The sequence below is a fragment of the Diadema setosum genome, chromosome 1 (genome assembly GCF_964275005.1).
Source record: "Diadema setosum chromosome 1, eeDiaSeto1, whole genome shotgun sequence".
Lineage (NCBI taxonomy): Eukaryota > Metazoa > Echinodermata > Echinoidea > Diadematoida > Diadematidae > Diadema > Diadema setosum.
The window spans coordinates 1,628,832-1,653,033 of record NC_092685.1 but is presented as its reverse complement, the minus strand read 5'-3'; the positions used below and the strand labels follow the sequence as shown (position 1 = coordinate 1,653,033).

The following is a 24,202-nucleotide window of genomic DNA, read 5'->3' as shown; positions in this document are numbered from 1 at the left end:
ATCTTGCACATGATGGTCGCATCAAATAAAAACAGTGTGACGAAGGTTAGTTCCCTTCCTTCGTAACATCTTGTCCGATTTTTAAGAAACCTGTTCGATTTGTTTTGTCCGATTTTATCCCTTATCAACTTGCAAATCCGCGATGGTGCTGTACAATTCAGTACTACGTCCATCAAGGTGACTTCGAATATACTTTAACCCTGCATTGTTATACTTTCGTCAATCTACCGTGTTTAATGACGGCGATATAATTTGTTTTCTGCATTGTATTTTTTTTTCTAATTTGCGAATAGGATCCAACATGGTGGATTTATCCCTCACCGCGATAAGCAAGGCTGTCTTGGTGCGCCTTGTCTATGCCATCAACGGCATCATCCTCACGTTCATCGTCTACGAAACTGTGAACGAGCCCCGTATATTCGTAGTCAATGCTCTCGCCATTCCGTCATTCATAGAGCTCGTCCTCACTTTGAATTACAAGAAGAGAGGAGAGTGGACTTGGTAAGTGTTGAAATCATTGCTGGTCTATATACTGCTAGACCTTTTTGCCATTAGTTTCCTGGTTTATAGCGTTTTTCATGAGGTGGTCCTTGGAGTTGTTAATACAGTATCAATTCTGTACATTTGCTTGGCCATATTGTCTGTTTGATTCGGCAATCACGCTACCCCATTGACGCTAAACCCAAATAATACGTTAACTGAGGGAATGCAAGCAAAATTAGTAGAACACATCAGCGAAGTTTGAGGAAAATCTGGTAATCCGTCGAAAAACTTTTAATTTGTCAAAACTTCGTTACCGCCATCGCCGATAAGAAGATTACAACATTATACGACGTTACGGACGGACAAGGATTTTCTCTCTTTCTTCTCTACATTTTCTCTCTTTTTTACCGTAATGAAAGGCCACCGACTTACCTCTGTCAGAAAGTAGGGTAATTATGTTACCCTTATAATCAGTAACAAGTAGAAGAAGTGTGTACTTTTCAAATTGAAGGAAATTTTGTATTTTCTTTTACATTGAGATTTCATTTCCCCAAGACCAAAACAACAACAAACAAAAAAGTAAGATAAAACAGTCCAGATGAAGAGCTTGCCGAGTTGCAGATTTGTGCTCAATTCAAATCGATTAAGGGTTATAGGAAAAGAGAATTAGGTTTATATATTTTTGGTATAATTATTATATCTGCTAATTAACTTTAGATAAACGAGATGGGATGTATTATTTATGAACCTTTATGTTGCAATTACTCAGAGTATATGTCCGTCAGTATCAACTACATCAAGTACTTTGTTGGCCTTGTTTTGATATTTCTATTGCCTTGAGGTAAATGTGAAGAGGTTTTATATTGCAACTGATTGACAAATTGCCCTACATCGACGTAAATGAGCACTGAATTGATCAGTGTTTTATTAGTAGCCATGATAAAAATCATGGGCGTACATACTCGAGCAGGAAGTTTTATATTGTTATCACATGTTCTTCTTATCTATTTTGTTTTATCTTGATGCAGGTTTATTCCAAGTGTTTTCATCTATCTGTTATGGATCGTTCCGTGTATTCTCACCCTTGAGATTCACGCTCTAAATTTTCGCACCTTCGTGATTCAAGAAGCCCAGCTAGAAACATGTCCAATCGTGTTCTATGACGAGTGTGCCGAAAGGTTGAACGTGAATGGATCATCAAACGTCTTGTTCGGGGTCAACATTACCGACGGCAGGCTGATGGCTGTAAGATCAACATTGCATTATGAGGTTTTTAAGAATATCTGTAAACGGTAAATTGCGAAATAAGTTCATAAGGATTGTTGATGAATAACACAGGTAAATACAACTACTGGATGTGGTTGTTTATATTCGATAGCGGTATTTAGGTCTTCTCAAGAACTAATATGTTCTAAGAAAGACTTCATACACAATAAATATAATCATCATGGTTGATCCATGAAAAAGAAAAGAAAAAAAAAGCAATACGAAGTGAGTCCGTCATGTTGAAGTATAGATTGATGTTGTAGTTTTAACCATTGTGCATATTATACAAAATCATCGAAGCTTAGTCAGTAGGTGGTCTGAAGAAAAGTTTGACGATCTCCATTTAGTTTTAATGTTGTTTATGAGACTCATACACTTTCCATGTCGGAACACAACATATCGTATAAAACGGTATCTGACAATCCCTCATCGTCGCGTCATAGACAGGTGTGGTTTTTGTATAATGATCAACACGCATGTAAACACACAATTTGTTCATAGATATGGTATACTGGAGTGTACCAGTATTTGGATTACAAGCTTAGGGCTTGTAAACAGATGCATGATCATGGGTCGAAGCTTGTCGTACATGTTTTGGCAAGATTTTTTTAGATCTTGTAACAAAGTTGTTCAGGAGTATAAAAGGGAACCTAACCAAGTCGGGATACCAAAAAGCTCATGAGTGATTGGCAGGTTCTAATGATCGTGTGTGATCTTTTTGTGTACATTATTACAGGATTCCCATGACCAGAGCCGGAGTTACTCCATGCTTTTCCAGCAGATTATGATGCTTATCATTATCTTTGGTCGCTGGCTGGCGCCAAAAGGGGAGTTATCACGTGATCAGCTATCCCTGCTCCTATTGGCTCTAGCGGCGATGGCGGCAGACATGCTTGAATTTTCTACGGAGAGTCTGAGCATCCCCGCGGTGGCCTGCCAAGAGGTATACGTAGGCTTCATCATTGCTGTTTGGTGCTGGAGTCTCCTCCAGTTCCCTCTCGGTCTCACAGCCGTACGGTCAAAGTCGCAGGTGCCGGAGGAATCCCCCGAAATGGACTCCACGGACGGACAGGTGAAAGGTTCTTGCTGTCGTTGGAGCTCGTGCTTCAGCTGCTGCTGTGAGGGCGAGATATGGTCTCTTGTTGTAAACATGCTCATGCAAGACGGTCCCTACCTCGTGCTCCGTCTCTATATCATCATATCTGCCGGCTACTACGGAGAAACACTCATCTTCTTCGCCGCAAAGAATGCAATTGTCGTTATGCTTCAACTCTATCGCCTTACAAGTAAACTCTGCGAATCGCTGCGAGAACCAACCACGCCAGGTCAGGATGAAATAGAAGATATTGAGAAGGGGATTGAAAATGATGGCTTTGTCGAGGGCTCCGAAGACGCCGGCGTTGAAGTGGTCAATGAGAACGGAGATGAGAACGTGGGGATGGAGGAAGAAGCGACTGGAGATGACTGTTTGGAAGAGTCTTCCGACCTCGTGCTCCAAATGGACGACGGAACAGACCAACTAGAAGGTGCTGAAGAGGAGACTAATGCCATTAAAACAGAAAGCTGTATTACTTCAGACAAACAGTCTATGGACAACCCTCTATAGGATCATGAATTACTGAGCCACGAAACCGGCCACAAATTCACTGTGTCCAGTTGATTTCTGATGAATTACCCTGTATCTGGTATGATTTCATTGAATTTTACTACTATTTATCAACGTGCCTATTCAATTCATCAGAAAAAGTTTGGATTTTAAAGCGACTGCCAGAGATACTTTTTTTGTTGGAATTGGCAAGAGTTACCAACACTGTGCTAACTGCTGTCAAATGTCGTCTTTGCAAATTGCGTATATGTTATGGAATAGTGGTCATTATTAAATGTGCGTCGTTGATTTGGTAACTAGTCGTCCAAGCAACTTGTCGGACAGTGTATACAAGCTCAGAGAATTGGGTATTGTGACGTAATATACAGTGCTGTGTGTCACTCTTTTAAGGCAAACTTTTGATTGTCTTCTGGAGACGGGCAACTCAGGCGGGCACTGACGGTTATTGCACAAGATTATCTGTAATTTCAAATAATCCAATAGGCATCGATTTCTCTCCATTCAAACGTCATGACAACTCACAATTTTGGTAACTATTGCAGTGAATGCACATTATTGTTTTGTCTATATATTCCTCCATCACCATGATTTTTTGCTATACCATTTTCGTTGTTAAGGTTATGAAAACTGATTTGTATTCTCTCTATGTAAAGGGGCATAATTGTATTATTTTAAGTCAACATATTTTTTTCTACATTGTAATCTCCCTGACACAATGCGGATTTGGATGCATGTCGGTATCATTATTAAAAACGAGTTACAGAACAGTACCCACTGTGTGAAATATGGCTGCAATAACTCCTCCATTTAAAGTCCTGACTATAGTGGCCCAGAGGCAGTCGGACCAGAGAAAATGCAGTAAGGGAAAGTATAAGTAACTTCAGACAAATGTAGTGTTGGTAAATGAGTTCACATGGTGTTCTTTGAATAGCTGATTTGGCCATTTACTGTGAAAATTTCTGTTGGAGTGTTTGCTTTGTCTACATCCAAAAAAAAAAAAAAAAAGAAAGAAAAAGAAGAAGACATGATTAGACACTTGACTGAAACTGCAACAAAACTGGACTGTCATCCCCTTAGATGATGTAATGGGGAATGTGATGCTCTGAATGGATCCGTTTTAAGAAACTCAGTCGTCCAAAGCGTATTGCTTGAGGGAAAACTAGTAAGTCGGGATAACTGGATTGTGGAAACGCATGAAGAGACTTACTGGAAGTGACGTCACAGTAAGTAACTAGAGACTACTTTTACGCTCCAAGTGGGATGCCTTGATACCTATACAGTAGTCATTCACTACTGTTGAAATGCCCACCGCTTTCATTCACGTTTTTGATAGTATTTCCATGTATTCCTTACTTGTACTCGGTTCGAAATCATTCTCTGCAGGCTACATTGTTGTTTGATTATACACGGTGCTCATGTTTGGTTGTCTTGTGTTATAGTTTTGTCTCTTTCTTCTATGTAACGCCTATCAAGCAAGGGAAAAAATGAATGAATGCCTCCTGGGATGACCTTTGCATTAATCTGCATAATCAGAAATGACAGCAGTCATGCCAACCTGGATGAAGATGAAGATATTTTTTCCCTAGGGTATAGTTGGTAATCACTGAAAAAAATTTATGTATGGCAACCAGTGACAGCATGAAGAAATTCCATCTGCTTTCGACGCTTTCTCTATACAGTCAATATCAAACCAGTCTGTAATTTATTGTTTGCACTGTACATGAAATGGATATCATATTTTCTAATAAAATCATCATTTTTTTTTTAATTTACGTATCAGGATTATACAATCGCATAATAATTTACTTTGAGCACGTGTCGTCTATCATCACACAGGAAACAATTGTGCTCGTAGTTTCTAATCAAACATTTAATCACCGTGTGAACACACTTACATGATAAATTCATACGCACACCCACACCTCTGCCTATTAGATGATGACTGGCGGGGGAGGGAACATACCGAATGTTCCACCCGAAGGGTTTGAAATACTATTGAGGGAGGTTATAAGTCCCGAGACGAAGTCGAGGGACTTATAGCCTCCCGAAATAGCATTTCAAACCCTGAGGGTGGAACGTTTGGTACATATTCCCGACAACAAAAGTCATCATCTGTTATAATAATGGGTTAGTCAAATACGTCAACATCAACCACCACCAGCACAACGCACTCGCGATCGCTCGCGCAGAGCCAAATTCACTGTGCGCGGGTACGGATGTCCTGCATGTCATTTGTTACGTGAAAATGTTTTCCCATTGGGAGAACATACAAAAATGCTCTGCGCATGGGCGAACATAACCAATGTACCTCCATCACGTGACTGTGTTTAGCCAATCACTAAGCGGTATTTGACTAACCTATTATATATATATATATATATATATATATATATATATATATATATATATATATATGTAAACTCCTCAAAATAAGTTCTGCAATTAAAGATTGATATATCATATTTCTCTTATACCCGCATTATCTTCATTAAATTATGTCATGACATCATAAGAAATCCTGATTAATCATCTTTAAAATGACACCTCACTTGCTATGATTGGGTGTTCTTGGAATGTGCAAAACAGCTGAGTATCTGGACAGATCAAAAGTGAAAAGTCGCAACAATTCTATTGATAATGTACAGTTTAGATGAAAAAAGGCCGCTGGAATAAGCAATGCTGAAATGACAGCACTTTCAAAAATCCCCATTTCCTAGACATTAGATGACTGTTTGGTCAACATTTATGTTTAATTCTAATCTGCAGATACTACTGCAGTTTTTAATTCATGGATGAAGCCTGGAATCTAATGACAATCTCACAATGCATTCTTTTCAATCACATTCCTTCCCTGAAACGACAAAGCAAATGGGAATTATACTGTTTGACATAACACGTTTGCTCTATTTTGCAACATTTCACATTTGACCTTTCCTCATACTCAGTCATACTGTGCATTCCAGGAATACCCAATCATAGCAAGTGAGGTGTCATTTTAAAGATAATTAATCAGGCTTTCTTATGATGTCATATTTAATGAAGATAATGCGAGTATAAGAGAAATATGATAAATCAAACTTTAATTGCAGAACTTATTTTGAGGAGTTTATATATATATATATAATATATTTTCTCTTTTTTTTTTTTGAATATATTTATATATAGTCAGGGCCTCTATAATTATCCATAATATCATAGATACCAGATGTAGTGGCGGTGATTTCGCCTCTTCTTATACATTCGCCGCCATTATAGACCTATACAGGATTTTCTTTTTCCCGGGGCGGGGCAAGTGTGATAGTTTGATAATGTTCAGTATTTGGAAGAGGGCGCGCAAATCGAGGGTATTATTAGTCCAGTCTGGCCCTTTGTGTAGGGGTGTCCTCAATCCCGACATAAAACATAGAGCTCCCGATTATGATCCCTCTACAAACCTGACGTAAGAGGGAGACATACCAAACCCTCCGAAACGCACCCTGTAGGGCTCACACCCATAAATATTTCCCCATAGGGATGTGTGTTAAAAATCAAATTTCAAAAAAATCTGTAAAATAGCTGGGAGAAATGAGGTATTTCAGTTTCACTAACCTGGATAAGTGGGATATACCCTTTCATCCATCAAATTTTCAGGGTGGATTCTTCAGTCCAAATTCTGTCCAGGGGTCCGCAAAGCCAGACTACGAGTTCTTGTCACTCAAAAAATCACCTATTTTCCGTACACGTATAAACCCAATGAAATATAGTCCCCTCAAATTCCATCAGAAAAGCTTTCATCTTCCAACCAAAATGCAGTTTGTAGAGGAATTCATACTCAATATCTACAGCTATTCAGTTTTTTGCCAAACTACACACATCATTGATTTTTAATCAATTTTTTCCTTCATTTATTTTGGTATCTTTGGTACGAATTTGTGAAGGGGTCTGGGACATTCCATTGTATTTACGGGTGTGAGCCCTATAAGCGGAAGCAGCTCTATGTTTTATGTCGGGATTGAGGACACCCCTACACAAAGGGCCAGACTGGACTAGGGTATTATGGGACGCCATCCCCTTCCACATTAGGGAGTAGCTATATATATATATATATATATATATATATATATATATATATATATATATATATATATATATATATATATAATACATATATATGAAGAGTTTGTTTGCAAAAACCGATACGTCCATATTTGCCAAATGGAGATATTTGTGATTAAAGGTCAAGAAAAATAAAGAGAATAATAAGAAGATTTTTGCTGCTTTTGACCATAACTTCAAAAATATACCTTTATATGTAGTGACCAATACATCATTTAAAGGGTATCATTTTGTACTTTATGACAGAGATCGTACTTCAAAATCTTCAAAAATGGACTTATCGGTTTTTGCGAACAAACTCTTCATATATAGGCCCTCTCTCTCTCTCTCTCTCTCTCTCTCTCTCTCTCTCTCTATATATATATATATATATATATATAATATCATTTAAGATTGAAATTCAACGATCTAAATGCGATGGTATTAATCACCTCTTGATCCGCGTGTTCGCCTTCATTATGTTCTAATTTTATGGAGGTGGTGCAGCCAAGGGAAGAGTATTGGAGGGGGTGTCAGTTGATGAGACAATTTTAAACACCGCAAAAAAAAAAAACAACAACAACAACAAAACAAAAAAAAACTGTTAACATGCAAAATCTCTTCATTTTTTTTTGCACAAATGTTAGACAATACCATAGAAAACATTAAGTATTGATGACGAGTCGCACTAATGAATGCATGATACAAAAGAGACAGCTTCATTTTTGTTACTTGTCCGGGCTCCCTATAACGCCACCCTAACGTTTGATAGATCTCCAGAGAAATCTACATCCAACGTGAATGATGAAACACAGTTCTTCTTACTTCCCTGGATCTTTTCGAAGTCGGAATGGGGATAAAACTGTTAATGGTTTGGTGTAGCTACTGGTGCAGCTCAATGCACTGCACCCGTTCTTAGATTTACGCATGATTCTTTACAGAAAATTCCTTCCTTCTTGTCTTAGCCTGTCTTGGACTCAAACAAACGTATTGGGAAAGTACAGCTCAACTGGAAACTTTACCCGCTCAACGCTAGTTGGCGCACTCCTCGGCAGCGTTTCACTTTTCGACTGAGAGTTGGCCATCCTATGTATATAGACGGTACACTACAGTATACAAAAGGTACGTACATGTACCCTCTAGGTATCGCGACGACCGAGCTGTCAGTTTGCATCATCTTTTGGTATGATGTGTGTGATACGATCCTGAAGGTCTGACGCAATGGCAGACGACGATGATCGCCAAGACTACAGGGAAAGACAGGAAAATGAAGTGCAAGTCTTAAAATCAATATTTCTGGATGACTTCCAGGTCAAATCGCTAAATTACTCGGTAAATACACACACGTAGACTCGCCTTTGTAGAGTTTGACGTTCATAGTCCCATATGTGCATCTGTGTGTGTGTTTTGATGTGGTGCCATGAGTTCTATGATCTATGACTAAAATTTAGATTTATCGTTAGATCTATGAACAGTCAACAGTATACAAATATTGACTGCTCATGAGGACGATGGTGGAAATTATCATTCCCAAGGTGCTTTTCATACCGACCCTTCTATCACCCCGAGGCGTTAGCCGAGGGGTGATAGGATAGAACTTATTAGAAGGGTCGGTATGTAGGTAGTCGGAGAGCTAGAGGGCGCCTCTCCGACTACCTACGTTGTACGTTGTAGTATACGAGAGTGAATGCCTTTCAAATAACACGCAGATGAGGAGTGAAGCAATAAGGACGTTTACAGACCTGATTTCAGCCACAGATTTCGGTGAGTTTTTGACGTAATTAAACAAAAAATCGCATACCGATTATTGAATGATTATCATAGATTACGATAATTCCTTGTATTTTAGTTTTCCACAATTAATAAAGATATTCATGAAGGAGTCGCACAACCACACTGAAAAATGACAACGTCTGCGAAGGAAGAGAGGTGCAGCCGCTGTTGCTACAGCGGCTGCATGTAGCTACGAGAGGGAGTGATAATTTCCACCACCATCCGAATAAAGAGCAGTTAATATTTGTTTTATATACCTCATCGTTTAAGACTAGGTCTAACTAGTAACTAGCAATGTCAAGATCTAGGGCTAGTCAAAAGTAGATTCTAACGTTAGGCACAACGTTCGCTTGCATGGTTTTCGTACATTTTTATAGTACTCATGCGGCCTTGACTGCGAGCTCCTGCATACAATCTTGGCAGAAGATTACAGTATTTTATTATCCACGTTCCCGTCGCTCGTGTTTTAACAACATGTTTTCCAACATGTTGAAATTTGTCTCTGCTTCGGGATCCTAAGAAATCCTAAACACAAAGTGTACGATCTTTGATTCAGCTCACTTCAAATCACGGAGGAGCACTCGGCGGATCGCTATGCCGTATTGAAACATGCCTGCTGCGCTGTGCGCTAAACTAGCTGATTGTGCATGTGTTACGATGCGCGTATTACAGTGAACGCAACGTCTTTGGAGTGGTTGCGGACACCGCATGCGAAGTCTACGTGTACTTGTTATGTGTGCAAAAGTCGCGGAGGGTTTACGAATTCTATCACGAGGGTTTTGAGTTACTATCACGAGGGTTTTGCCTTTCTATCACGAGGGTTTTGCCTTTCTATCACTTACCTGAAAACCGTAAGGCAAGATAGACGGGACTACACCTTGTCACGTGATATACTTTTGACCAATCAGTGATAAGAATCTCACTTATGAGGTATATAATAACAGTTAACTACTGTTACACTACTAGCCTGACCAGACCGCTGTCGCCTTGCGACAGCGGCTGCGTGTAGTTATTACACTACTAACTTTAGTTAGTTACAGTTAGACATTCCAGTACCCAAGCCTTATTCCACTTAAAGAAGACGAAGAAGACATGTCTACAAATGTATTCACCAGATTTAAGTTAAATATCCAATTGTCGTTAAATGAGACTGATTTTAGTTGTACTGAAGTTGTAGATTCAAGCCATGGAAATTTTGTGTTTATTGCCAATTGTATATTATTTGTAATATTGATTTTTTTTTTTATTGCTAAATATTATCACTTTTTTTTGGGGGGGGGGAGGGAGGGCGGTGGGTGGGTGGGTAAAAGTTCAAACATGAATGATCTTTCAAATTCATGAAATTCTTCCGTCGAGATGTTTTCATTGCAACTGATTGACAAACTGACGTCGTAACGCGTTAGGGCAATTTGTCAATCAGTTGCAATGAATGATCTTGCAAGGTAACTTGGTCAGAATTTGGCCAAAAGATCAGTCTGTATCTGGTCGTCAGAGATATGTTCCATGGAGACTGCATCTAGCTTTACGGATCCCTGGAGGAGAGTGATAACATTGAAAACAAAAAATAGATAAAAGACTCTGGAGGACAGACGGATCTTTCTGTCTAGGTCAAAATGTGTGTGGGTCTGGGGTTGGGGGATGAGTAGAGATTACAATTTGCAGCCTGTAAGCTCGGATGTTGATGTTGTTTGTGTTTTTTATTGTATACTTTAAGGGGCTCTTTATATATGTTTTGGTATGTTCCTGTAGCATGTTATGTAAGCGTTCTTTAAGATGCATGGACTTGTGGAAGAACAGCCTTTGGCTGAAGCAAGAGCCTCTGTGGAAATACAGGAAATGGATGAATGAATGAATTAACAGTTTTTGAGATGCAATGCACAAGAAAGTATTTAGATTTTTTTGTTACTAGAAACTGCAGTATATTGTCATGTACTACAATAGAAAACTGTGATAACAAGATAATAGAGATAACAAGATAACCACTTGTGTCATTATGCCTCACGTCCTCCTGAATAAAGCACACTCAAAGAGGAACAAGCCCCTTATGAAGCATATGAGAATCAAGAGTTATGTTACCTGTCACATGAGTATGGTAAAAGTGCGGTAAAGAGTATAAATAAGCTATCAAATTGTAACATGATTATGGCCTACAGCAAGGTCTGGAACTGTGCCTTCATCTGACGCCCCAGCAAGGCATGAGTGGTAGTGGAGATGTCCACGTCACAGCTGATATGAACATTCGATGTCCACCCAAATATCCTGATGAGTGAGTACACTCAGGCAGTACTGCCTTTCTTCAACTCTCACATTAACATGATATTGTAAATTTCTTTTAATGAGATATTAAATCTTATTATGGTGGATGATATTATATTATAATACTTTCTGTTATGGTAATATCAAAAGAAGAAGCATGAGAAGATATTTCAGTATATTTTGAGTGTATAGTGTAGAAATTCAAATAGAAACTAAGAAAAGGTGCAAGATAATTGTTTGATTTTGTGCTGTACTTCAACGAAGACACCAAACTATAAGTCAATTACTAATTCCCAATGATGATGGTGATGATAATAATAATGATAATAATAATCATAATAATGATAATAATACTGATTATGACAATAATGACAGCAGTAATGATAATATTTATGATAATAAAAATTGACTCAATTTGTATTGCATTTATTCAAAATCATAGTGATTAATTGATATTGTATGCAGCTGTTTCTCATGGAACACGGTATTTATAAATGAAATGCCCGTGTTAACAAATGATCATATAAAATTAGTTGGAATTATTTTTAGCTCACCTGAGCCGGAGGCTCAAGTGAGCTATTGCGATTGCTCTTCATCCGGCGTCCGGCGTGCGTCGTGCGGGCCCAAACCCTAAAAAAATTAGGGAATCGTAAAAAATCTTCTTCTCTAAAACCAGAAGTGATAGAGCTAAGTTGATGCTATGAGTTATTACATTGATGACTGTAGTTTAAGTTTGTTCATGGCAGGATCAGGGGTGCCCCCCCCCCCCCTTGGGACCCAAGGGAGGGGTCCTTATGGGGCCCAAATTGTACATTTTCTTATTTTTTCTTGAAAATGCCATTATGAATTTTCACCAAACTTGGCAGGTAGCATCCCTGGAGGGATGGAATCTCATTCCTGTCGAGTGGGCACCATGCCCCACCTGGGGGCCCCAGGGGGCCTAAATTGGGGCCTAAATTAGGGCCTAAATTGTAAATTTCCCTCTTTTTCTTGAAAACGCCATGATGAATTTTCACCAAACTTGGCAGGTAGTATCCCTAGAGGGATAAATCTCATTTCCATCAAATGGGCACCATGTCCCACCTGTGGGGCCCCAGGGGGCCTAATCTACCCCAAGTACAGTAAGGAATCTTTAATCTCTAGAACCAGAAGTGATTGAGCTAAGCTAATACAATGAGCCAGTATATTGATGACTGTTGTTTCAAATTCGGTCATGGCAGAATCAGGAATGTATATTCAATAATATTCTTCTCTAGAATCAGAAGTGATAGGGCTTTAAATCTTTTATTTTCCAAATTGCATAGTCCAACATTCTATAAAGTACAGCGTACTTGGCAGGTATTTTTACCAGTGTGATGGAATATGTAATGCCCCCAGCTCTCAAAGCTACCCCCCACCACAAGTTTCCAGTGTTCTCAGGTAAGAGTCTGCAAGAATGCATGGAAGGTGAACTTGTGATACTCAGGTGAGCGCGAGACCCCCAAGTCTCTTGTTGTGACATTTCATGTCAAAAAAGTAATGAAAAGTCAAATCATTGTATTTGGTTTGAAAACAGCCCCTTGCAATACCATGCTATGCATGCTTTACAGCACATTCATTCTTTCTGACCGTATTACATGTATTTTAATTTTTTTTTTTTTTCCAGAGCACCGTCAGTCAATGTAGAAAATGGCAGAGGAATATCCAATGACAAACTGAAGCAGCTAACCAAAGAAGTCAACAGCTTGGCCAAGAAATTATGTGGGGAAGTATGTTTTGTTGTTGTTGTTGTTTTTGTGTTCAAAATTGTAGGTCACAATGAATTTCATTTTATGAAGGAGGAAGATAATATCTTTCTCGACAATTTGCATTGTCAGAGCAAAGAAATGTCATTTTAAAAAGAATCATTAAGTAAAGATTGTCTGCATATACACTGTATGCATGACAAACACATTTTAATAGGGGATATGATGATTAATTTGACAGATAGTTCCAGACTTCCATATCTTACGAAGTAGTCTGAAAATGCTAGATTGCATTTTTAAATCATGGAGACCTGGATGACGCTATTAGATACTATTTGCCAGACAAGTGTGTAAAAGCTCTGTGAAATAGATATATGATGGAATGTTGAATTACAGTGTCTTCTATTAAGAAGACAGCTTGTAGCCTACAATCTTGTCAAAACTGCATTCATGACATAATGCATGTAAATTGGTTCTGGAAAAGAAAATTGCAAAAGTATTCACTTTGAAGATAAGATTGTAAACAAAGTGATTACATGCAGTGATTGTACTTGAATTAAAGTAACAGCTGATGCAAAATATGCATTTAATGTAGTTTTGAACTGTATGTAAACAATCCATCTTTGAGCTTTACGAGACTAAAGTAAACATAAAATCTGTTGGAATGTTACCACATTCTGACAGTTTAGAACTGAGAAAATGCCATTATCAAATCATGAAATGATTTGATTACTCTTAAATACTTAAACATTAGGGAATGAAAATTTTGGGAGTATTAATTGACTTAATGATAATGAAATTTATCCATTTATCTGTGCTAGGGGCTTACTGTCTTCATGTTGCTGTATCTTTTCCAAGGTCATGATACTTGAGCTAGCCCAACATGTACAGGAGTTCTTGCATAGCCACAATGTGCCCTGCCCAAAGTCCTTTTATGAGGAGATGATGAATAACCAGAAGAGGGCTGAGGAGAAAACGGCCAGGGAGCAGCAGAAGCAGCTGGAGCTTCAGAAGAAACGAGAAGAATTAGAGGTTTTGTAGACCTGTTCTTGCCAATTTTAGTTTTAGTGACAGATATATTTTGGGGGTAAAACACAACATTTGTACATTTGTGTGAGACTAAAGCTCTTATTAACCTGTTGAGGACGAGTCCCGAGTATACTTGGGCAAGCGTCTATGGGAAGTGCGTATTGTAGCAAAATCAAACCGTCCTAACGGACTAAAGGCATAATTTACCATTTGCAGATGAAACAAAAACCCAGCATTAGTACTTCAAAGTAGTTCTAAAATGTGAGTTAGGGATAGAAACAACTAATGTAAAAATTTGAATCGGTATAATCGATGTTAAGCATTGTTAAATATACAAAATGTAAACAATAGTTATAATAAAAATGTTTCCAGACTGAACCATCTACAGTTATGGTTTGATGAGAAAAATAGTGATATCTCTTTATGTTTTAGGCTTTATTACAAAATTGTATATGGTAGGATATTTTGTGATACAACTGACCTACACATATGCATCAAAAGTGATATCTTGAAAATTTTTTAAATCACTGCTCCCAAAGTTAAACAAGACCTTTAAGACAGTATTCAAAAGTTGCTGCCATTTATGTTCAATCTGCATAGATAGCACCAGTATAGGTCAGTCAATCCTGTAAAGTCTTTTCTTATCACTCTGCAGTGCTGAATGAAACCCTTGGTGCCATGCACAGTAGCGATTAAGGATAAATGGGAAATCAAGCAGTAAGATGAACCTTATAAACAGATTTAGCTTGTTATAATGAGAAAGGCTATGGTTAATGTTGATCATGTTTTGTATGTTGGTGTAGCTGTTAATCATCATTAGTATATCTTGATGTAAGGAGGTATGAAGATTATGATATGTAATTACTTTTTTCTGAATATATGGTATTAGAGCAATAATGGTGTGCTGTGTTGATAATTTCTTTACCGAAATCATGCTCGTAGGAATACAGCAACTAGAGATCCATTGGTTTTATGAGAGGATTATAAGGAACACATTAAATCTTAACTCATGCAATATTTCCATGAGTGCTCGCAATGATAGGAAAGTTATCTACAGATATATACACTGACTACATGTGTATGGCTTATGAATTTGTGAATGCTTTACTATCCAAGTAGCACTGGTTAACATATGCCAAGAATTAGCAGATAAAAGTTAGTTGGCAGGTTTTTTCTTGTAAGATTGATCTCAATTTCTTTTGTTAACCTGTTCCATACTGAATTCTGAAGTGCTCATAGACTTAACACACAGGCCACCAGGTTCCTGGATGGAATGGGTTAATATATTTTGTCGCCAAGCCACTTCTTTAGTTTGGGGAGAGATGTGTTCCCCCCCCCCCAAAAAAAAAACAAAAACAACAACAACAACAACAACAAACAAACAAACAAAAAAAAAAACTAAACAAGCAAGCAAGCAAACAAACCATTAATCTTATGAGAAATGAAACAAGAAGGCATGTGTACAATGAATAAATTTTGTTGTCTCTTGACAGAGAAGAGAACTTGATGAGGAGATCCAGAGGAGGCAGGAGGCCATTAAGGAGATGAGAAAAAAGAAGGAATTTCACAAACAGGTATCAGCTAGAACACTGTGATACAGTTTAGTCTGCTTGTATGCTATTTTCTGTACATAATTCATTCCTTCCAGTGGTCTGTCTCTCTGTTACTCCCTTCATTTTCCTTTCCTTGTGTCACTCATTTCCCCCATCCATGATGGTAATGCTGAAGATGATGATATTCCATTTTTATTTGTGTATGTTGTTTTGTAGAAAATGTAGATGTTGACTGAAAAAGTTTTAGATTTCCTTGACTGTAGAAATCATTTTCCTTTTCATATCATCATCACCACCACCACCATCATCGTCATCATCATCATCATCGTCATCATTGCGAAAGTCGGCAGCATCATCACTGTCACCATTGTATATTATTATGTCATTATAACTATCATCATCATCATCATCATCATCATCATTTATCCTTATTGTGAAAACTACCAGGGAGAAATTGTATCGATACTGCATTGATGGCCAAGTTCCAATTCGTCTATAATTGTCAGGATTCTGAGGAGCTCCCAGACCCGAGAGAGAAAGATACGTCAGATTCCTGGATCCCTCAGTCCCCTACCAGGAAGAGAGGAGATAGTACCTCCATAGACAGCCCCGACTCCAGCTCACCGAAGCCCAAAGGGAAGTGGCAGTTTGACCCGGTGGACAAAGGGGGAGAGACCAGACTCCGCGCAAGGTAGAGAGAAGAGAAGGCAGTGATGGGGTGAGGGAAGATGGAGGGAATGATGGGAGAAAAGATTGAAATGATGAAATAGAAATACTATGTGATCACTACTCATAAACAGACCAAACTTCTAAAGTAGATGTTCTTCAAAGAAAGTGATGGAAAAGATCCTGGAGTTACAGGAAACAGACAATATGATCACAGGGATGAGAGAAAGAGGAGAAAAAAAAAAGCACAGTAATGCTTGAATTTAGGAAAAGATTTATCAACCTGTTGAGGACGAGTCCCGAGTATACTCGGGCAGGTGTCTATGGGAAATGCATGTTGTAGCAAAATCAGTTCATCCTCAATGGGTTGAGATTAATTAGAAGTGACCAAGCAGACAATGTTTACAGAAGGATGGAGAGACATGTGTGCTTGGGAGGGATCAGGTTGTGCAGATAAACTAACAGTTTAGTCAATTTAGGCAAACTTAATCATGTCTGTCAGCATTCAGTGATATGCACCTTTTTTTTTTTTTCAAGTCAACAAAGTAATGCTCTCACTGCTGTTACAATCTTTTTCCTGAAAGTTTGAATTTGCTTCAAGAAAAGGCAAATTATGACAAACGGCCCTGTTCCACAGATGTATCATGACTAATCTTGTAACATGATCAGTGAAAAATATCTCTGAGAGAACTTGTGTCTTGTCAATCAGGGCCAGCAGTAGTCCAAGCTCACTGAGAGTGGATTCAACCCATCATAACAGCCATCGAAAGGCCAGACTGGTCAAGCAGATCAGTGGGGGCAAGGGTCAGCATGTCACCACGGTCCACTTCAAAACAAAAGGGGAGAGAACTGTCCACAAGGGAAGATTACTTGGTGAGCTACATCAATCTGTTGGTACAAATTTCACTTATGTCTGACTAACAGTCATTACCATATGACTGTAGAAAGGTAGTATAGTTCTTAATCACTGCTACCTTACCATTACCTTCATTGCAAACAGCAGAATTAAAGTGACATGGCTGTAGCTGCAATATGGTAGAATGAAGAATTAAGCTTTTCGTAAAGAATGTAAAACATGTAAACTTGGACAGAAGGAAAATGTAAGTTTGGATTCAGATGAGGATATTCATCTTCTTAAAATACAACATGACTACTTTAACAATTGTTGTAATAATCTTTGACAGTAGTAACCATGTTTAGTGGTGCACCATTGTGTTGTACTTTTTCCCAGGCTCCAATTCTGAAGGAGGCTCAGTGTACGCTGGGATGGACGCCTCATCTGGTGATCTGGTAACCATCAGGGAATGGATCATGAAATGGAAGCATGGGAAGGGGAGAAAACCTCTACCAGACGAGGAGCAGACAGCTGAAAATTGTATGAAACAGGTACAAATGATTAGATTATACTACCAGGCTTTCACAGCATCTACTTTGTTTTTTGGTACGGGTATTTATCATCACCATCACAGAATGTCTGTTTTCCCACCCTGTGAGGTTAGACATGTTATGAATGGTCTTTTACACTGTCGTGTCTATTTTATCCACCTTGATGCATTGAGATGCCGTTGTGTCCTCTGTAATCAGCTCTTTCTGTATTCACAGGTTCTGCCCTAGGGCCTGATGAACAAAAAAATAAGCTAAAATAATCTCTCCTTGTCCAACACACATTATCCCATTCCTTCTGTTCTGTTCTACAACTGCCAAGAAAATGTAGAGCTGTTGGAGGTCTTAAATTCCTCTTAGCTCACTTAACCGGTTGAGGATGAGTCCGGAGTATACTCGGGCAGGTGTCTGTGGGAAAAAATCAGTCCGTCCTCAACGGGTTAAAGAGGAGTCAACTCCCCTCCTTCCTCAGGAGTGGTGACCTCCTGTCATGTCCCTGAAGCATCAATTGACAACATTTCTACCAATTTGATGTCTGCATCACTTAGTTAAGGCCTGTAACTATTTCATGCATCAGCATGTGCATGACTTGATGCAGTTAAAAATATTGGACATGATATTCTATGATCACATATCAGAGCACCGTTTCATGAAAGTTGTCAGTCCTGACAAGTTGTCAGTCTCTGACAAATTCAGTGAAATCCTTGGTTTTGATTGGCTGAGAAGCTCTGGTCATTGACTGTTACTATGGTAATTGTCAGTGACTGGCACTTGTCAGGGCCGACAACTTTCTTGAAATGATGCGCTTGTCGTGACACCACATCCCTTGACATTAATCTTCCCCTTGCTTTGCGTATCTCAGGGATACGTTGGGTCTGCAATTTGTATCTGCCATCTAAAGAAATGCAAATTTTAAAAAGTGATTCAATTTATACTATTCTCACATTGAAATCAATAATATAAACACCTGCATTCACTGATACCCTCAAAATAGTTACTAATGTGTGGACTAATCTTGGTTTAAGTACCCCTCATTTTGCCCTGGTAGTGTGGCAGTGTGTATTCCATCATTTCACTTCTGATTCTCTGTCTCCTGGCAGTGTGCTAGCATTGAGCAGGAGCTGCTCTCGTTGCTACGTCTTGAACATGAAAACATCGTCCACTATCTTGCCATGAACTACATCAAAGGGAAAGAAGATGTTACTGTACAGGTATGACACTCTGAAGGGTAATTAGTTGTTATTGTGATAGTTTTGTAACAATAACCACAGGGGTGCCTCATATAATGAGCAATGTCTTGAAGGGTAATTGCTTTACAACAATGTCAAGTTCAGTGGATTCAGCCAGTTTGAAGCAGGAGATACATCTGACTGCTGTAATCAAGTGTTCTATGAAATTGAGGAAGAAGCTTGAAATGTGTGGAGGAAGGGAAAAGATTTGCACAAAAAAAAAATTGTTGGATGATATTAAAGACTTAATATCAAGTGATATGCATCAAGGGCAAAAGATAGATATGATCCAATGTGATCGCTTTCAGCTGAAGTGTGGATTGTTTAAAAGTCTATGGTTACAAGTCTGCAATGGTTGTATGGTTAGTATGGTGTTGGTTAACGGAAGGGGAAGTAGACCGCAGTGTTCCATGCTTTTCCCTGTAGGTCCTCATGGAGTATGTGGGAGGAGGAAATCTGGCCCAGAGGTTGGAGGATTCCTGCCTCATCTCTGTTGAACTCATCAGAAAATATGCCATAGATCTCCTCGAAGCTCTCCATTACTTACACAGCCGAGCAGTGGTCCACAAGCACCTAAGAGCCTCCCAGGTCTACATGGACTCACTAGGGTCTCTCAGAGTTGCCAACTACAGTGTCTGTAAACGGTAAAAAACATTTCTTCCATCTCCAGATGAAGAATCTATGCTTACTGGTATATCTCATGGTTCCCATCAGACAAGCTTATCCCATATGAATTCCCTTTAATAAAGCGAGTGTCTCTTAAAGTCATTCTTCATGTACACATCTTGATCTATGCAAATTACGGCTGTATTTGCAGTGTGAAACAATATCAAATAGGACTTTATACATTCAGTAGTTGCTGCTCTAGAATAGAATTAGGAGTAAATAGAAATATGATTGGCTAAAGGAAGACTTGATTTGAGCTTTGTTTGAAGCCACATCTGAAACTGATATTTATATTTTTTACTATGAGTTATGTATTTTCAACAGATTTGATTTAAATTTGTTTATATGTAAAATATGTTATTAGATAAAGCGTTATGTTATTTATTGCCATGGAATTTTTTTCAGTGCAACTTTTCCTTGGATTAGAGATGAAAAATATGGCATGCAAATTTTTTTTTTTTAATTTCTTGTAGCAATTAAAGTGTTTTCTCATGTTCCATCAAATAATCACATTTCAAGTTTGCCCACCATTATCTGTGAGTGATCTGTTTGCTTATGTCCCTACCACTCCCTCAGATATTGATTTATAGTGCCAATCTTGCATTTATTATATGCATTGATATATACAGACACCATTTTGACATAATTTTACCCGTAGATGTGGAGTCCTATTGAGGCCTTAAAGAATCTAATTACCAAATTCTGTCATTGTTAGGTGGTGTAATTTCTGTTTATCCTTGCCATCCTATCATGTTTAGATGATAAAGTCACTTTCCACTGTTGTAAATATTTCATTCTGCATTAAAGCATTTTCTCTTAGGGCATGTTCTAAAAGGACACCTTGTGATCTGTGATGCATCATTATATAAGCATATAATGTCAGGATTTTTTTTTTTTTTTTTTTTGTCTTTGGCAGATATAAATTCATCAGATATCAAGCTTTTAGTCGATATATAATTTGCCTGACTTCAGTTTAAGGAAAATATATGAAAAACAAAATAAAAGCTGGAAAACTGTAATGGTTATTTTGCCAAAATCACTTTACATGCATTTTCCTTCCTTTTATGATCTCTGACCTAATATTGGTAAAATGATGATGCGCCACATATGTGAAAAAACAAAAACCAAACCAACCCAGAGACTTGAACTTTGGTTCCCTTGTGATTTAGGTTGAATGAGTTGATGCAGTCTGTGAATGATAGCAAACAGACAGTAAGATTCAGTGAGGACAAGACATATGGAGGACGAGGAGGGAAAAAAGGAGACGTCCTAGATCTGGTGAGTGCTCACTTGAACACTTTCTCTCCCAAATCTCCCTTTCTCCCTATCTCTATCTCTCCCTTTACATCACACTATTCACCTAAGGAAGAGTAAAGGTTGTGGAGTTTGGCAACGCATCACCTTGCCGTGTAAAAGTAAATTATTACAAGAGTGTACATTGCCATTATGTCTTGGATGTAGTGGCCATATCACATAATTCTCTTTCCTATGATATCTAGTTCTGTGATTTTTGTTCACTTTTGTACCCATTACAGATTAGTTAGCCACAAAGTGAATCATGATTTATATTGAAATTACAATTTTTAGATGTTTTTATTCTTTTCTTTTTTTAAATACTTTGATTATGATACATCCATGCCATTTCTGAGTGATGATGTAGGAGTGTTATTTCCCTGTTGTCACTTCTGGTTGCATTTTTCTCTTCCAAATTAACAGGAATTTTTATTTTACCAATGGAGGTAGAGGACTAAATGTTAGTAGGGAGGTTGTTCCTGAGAAGGGGGCACTAACGGAAAAAGTGTGATCACCATAATGATAATGAGGTTGTTCAGCGTTGTTGTATTGTGTGGTTTGTGTTGTGTTATTCCAACAATGTTATCTCCTCAGGGCCTTCTCCTGCTTGGCCTCATGCTTGGAACCACCGAGGTGCAGTACCCATGTGAAGTGCCCCAGGACTTGCCAGCAGACCTGCATGACTTCCTCACTAGGTATGTGTGCAGATACCATGGTACCTGTGATGCCAGATTCACTGTCGTTCTACTGTTCCACTCAAACAAGAGAATTTATGAAGCTGTAATTCATGGTTATAGTACCAATTTACCAACATATTCAAACTTTATGCATACCTTTGCTACAAAGCATGCTTTGGACAATCAACAGAAAGCTTGCCAAAGACTTGCCTGATATAGCAACAACTAATGATTACAAATTAGAAGGCAATAATTGCTTCAGAGGTCCACAAGGAAAATTATCACTTATGAATATGAATACATTGAACTTCCTATTACTGTGAGTGTATAGTACTTTTAATGAAATGCTGTGTCACAAAAATAAGTTGCTCAACTTAATTTGCCTGTACGAAATGTCGTATTGTGACTAGGTTTATACACAAAGAGTTGTAAATCGAAAGGTCTTAGGTTCAGTGATTGAGAGAAATATCTTGTTACATTTATAACTTGAGACATTTTATGTGATGGAAAATATTCATGAAGTGTCCTAAATGGTGATATTGTAAGACTAATTATTGTGTTACCTACTTGCAGCCAAAGCTTAAAAAAAGGAGAAAAATCTCTCATCATCGTTAAAGATAATAAAAAGTTTTGGTACGTCAAAAGTTTCCCTGAATTTCCGTGTTTCAGGTTAAAGTATCTATCATATAACTAACACTGTGAGACTTACTCGCCCCAAAGTGCTCTCATTTCTTAGTAATCATGCAATTAACTGCGACCAGCAGCCCCATACGCATAGCGACCAGCAGCCCCATACGCATAGCGTAATGGGGCTTCGCATTGTAGCATCCAGGATCATGACAGATTTAGTATCTCGGGCAAATATCAACCTAAAATCCACAAAATTCTTCAATTTGAAGACTTACCAATTAAGTTGAAGTCTTGAAAACAGGCTTCGGGCAACGTTTGGTTCTGCCAATAATCCCTTTCTGTTCGAATTGATGACTGAATGTGACTCTGTCGAGAGGACCGTGGGAGAGCTACATACACTGATTACTACGGCCAGCGCATACGCACACATCACATGCGAACAAATTTCAAATCCATGAACGGATAAGATGCTTGTGTGCGCATGCGCTGGCCGTCAATTCAGTGTACGTAGCTCTCCCAAGGTCCTCTCGACCGAGTCACATTCAGTCATCAATTCGAACAGAAAGGGACTATTGGCAAAACCAAACGTTGCCCAAAGCCTGTTTTCAATACTTCAACTTAACTGGTAAGTCTTTAAATTGAAGAAATTTTTGGATTTTAAGTTGATATTTACCCGCGATACTAAATCTGTCATGATCCTGTAAGCTACAATGCGAAGCCCCATTTAGCTATGCGTATGGGGCTGCTGGTCGCAGTTAGCTACACAGTATGCGTATGGGGCTGCACGCTGCTGGTCGCAGTGATATTCGCACAATACGTGTACAGTATTCATCGCATAATCGGGACAGGTTGGGAGTAGCAAACACGGCCCCTTTAAGCGGGGTGCCCGATTTCGCGATGAGCACTCACCATACACTAACGGCATACGACATATGTATGTAGTGCACACACACACACACACACACACACACACACGCATACTGACGTACTGTACATGTACATGAATACACAACCACGCTACCCCTCGGCGCGACCCTCTAGCTCTCCCTGCATTCTCGCAATGATGTAGAGTACATGTGTAATCGCAACCGGGTTCTTCTTCTGTCACCTCTCTCCGAACACAAAATATGTGGATTAAAAGCTAGCACTTTCTTAAACATTCGTAGAATTCTTGAACACGTAGGGCGTTCCGTATAAATATATATCCACAACCATGGGAAATGATTACCCCGAACTGATGTGGGAACGTCAATGAAAAGTCCTTCAATCATTCAATCATCACGGCTTGATTGTTTACTTGCCGCGATCACTGCACTGTACATGTGTTGTCAATAATATGTAGCGATCTAGCTCGCCATACACCATGTACAGAAAAGCGAAGGCGGGCAGCGAGCTGAAATGTACGTGTACTGGATGGACGGAGGTCAAACACACCAGTCCGAAGCTTGCTTTGTAAGTTCGATGTAAACGACAACTGACAGGGAATCTCTGAAATATTGTTGTGGTATTTTGGTAGATTTTTTGTGTAAAATATCAACAAAATCAAAGATCGCTTGAAGAAAAATTGTCCCGTTTATCAGAGGTCCCCGCCCGATTATCCAGTGAAAATAACGTGCATTGGAAATGTTTCTGGGAAGCGTATGTCATTTAAGCGAGGTTCCCGATTATCAGATGCCCGATTATGCGATGAATACTGTACTACCTCGCCGCCGCCGTACGGCGGCGGCTCTGGTACGAAACCATTATTGCATGATTACTAAGACATGAGAGCACTTTGGGGCGAGTAAGTCTCACAGTGGTAGTTATATGAAAGGTACTTTAACCTGAAACACAAACTAAGACAAGGAAATTCAGGGAAACTTTTGAGGTAATACCAAAACTTTATATTATCTTT

At 38.7% G+C, this 24,202-nt stretch overlaps 2 protein-coding genes across 2 annotated transcripts in view; both read left to right on the top strand.

Annotated features, from left to right (window-relative positions):
- Positions 1-258: 258 nt before the first annotated feature.
- LOC140232715 (transmembrane protein 26-like) lies at positions 259-3,355 on the top strand (the record flags this gene model as incomplete). The annotated part of the gene is made up of 4 exons (XM_072312835.1): positions 259-266; positions 331-501; positions 1,512-1,728; positions 2,486-3,355. Coding segments are annotated over 4 exons (1,266 nt in total), but the record flags the coding sequence as incomplete, so codon positions are not given.
- Positions 3,356-8,624: 5,269 nt separating this feature from the next.
- Positions 8,625-24,202, top strand: part of LOC140233084 (eIF-2-alpha kinase GCN2-like) — a 39,977-nt gene continuing 24,399 nt past the window's right edge. The window contains exons 1-12 of the mRNA XM_072313201.1: positions 8,625-8,761; positions 11,356-11,468; positions 13,104-13,206; positions 14,041-14,214; positions 15,705-15,785; positions 16,271-16,455; positions 17,140-17,303; positions 17,662-17,816; positions 18,914-19,024; positions 19,469-19,686; positions 20,878-20,986; positions 21,596-21,696. Of these exons, the coding sequence (XP_072169302.1) occupies positions 8,651-8,761; positions 11,356-11,468; positions 13,104-13,206; positions 14,041-14,214; positions 15,705-15,785; positions 16,271-16,455; positions 17,140-17,303; positions 17,662-17,816; positions 18,914-19,024; positions 19,469-19,686; positions 20,878-20,986; positions 21,596-21,696 (1,625 nt within the window). The 5' untranslated portion in view covers positions 8,625-8,650. The remainder of the gene's footprint in view (positions 8,762-11,355; positions 11,469-13,103; positions 13,207-14,040; positions 14,215-15,704; positions 15,786-16,270; positions 16,456-17,139; positions 17,304-17,661; positions 17,817-18,913; positions 19,025-19,468; positions 19,687-20,877; positions 20,987-21,595; positions 21,697-24,202) is intronic.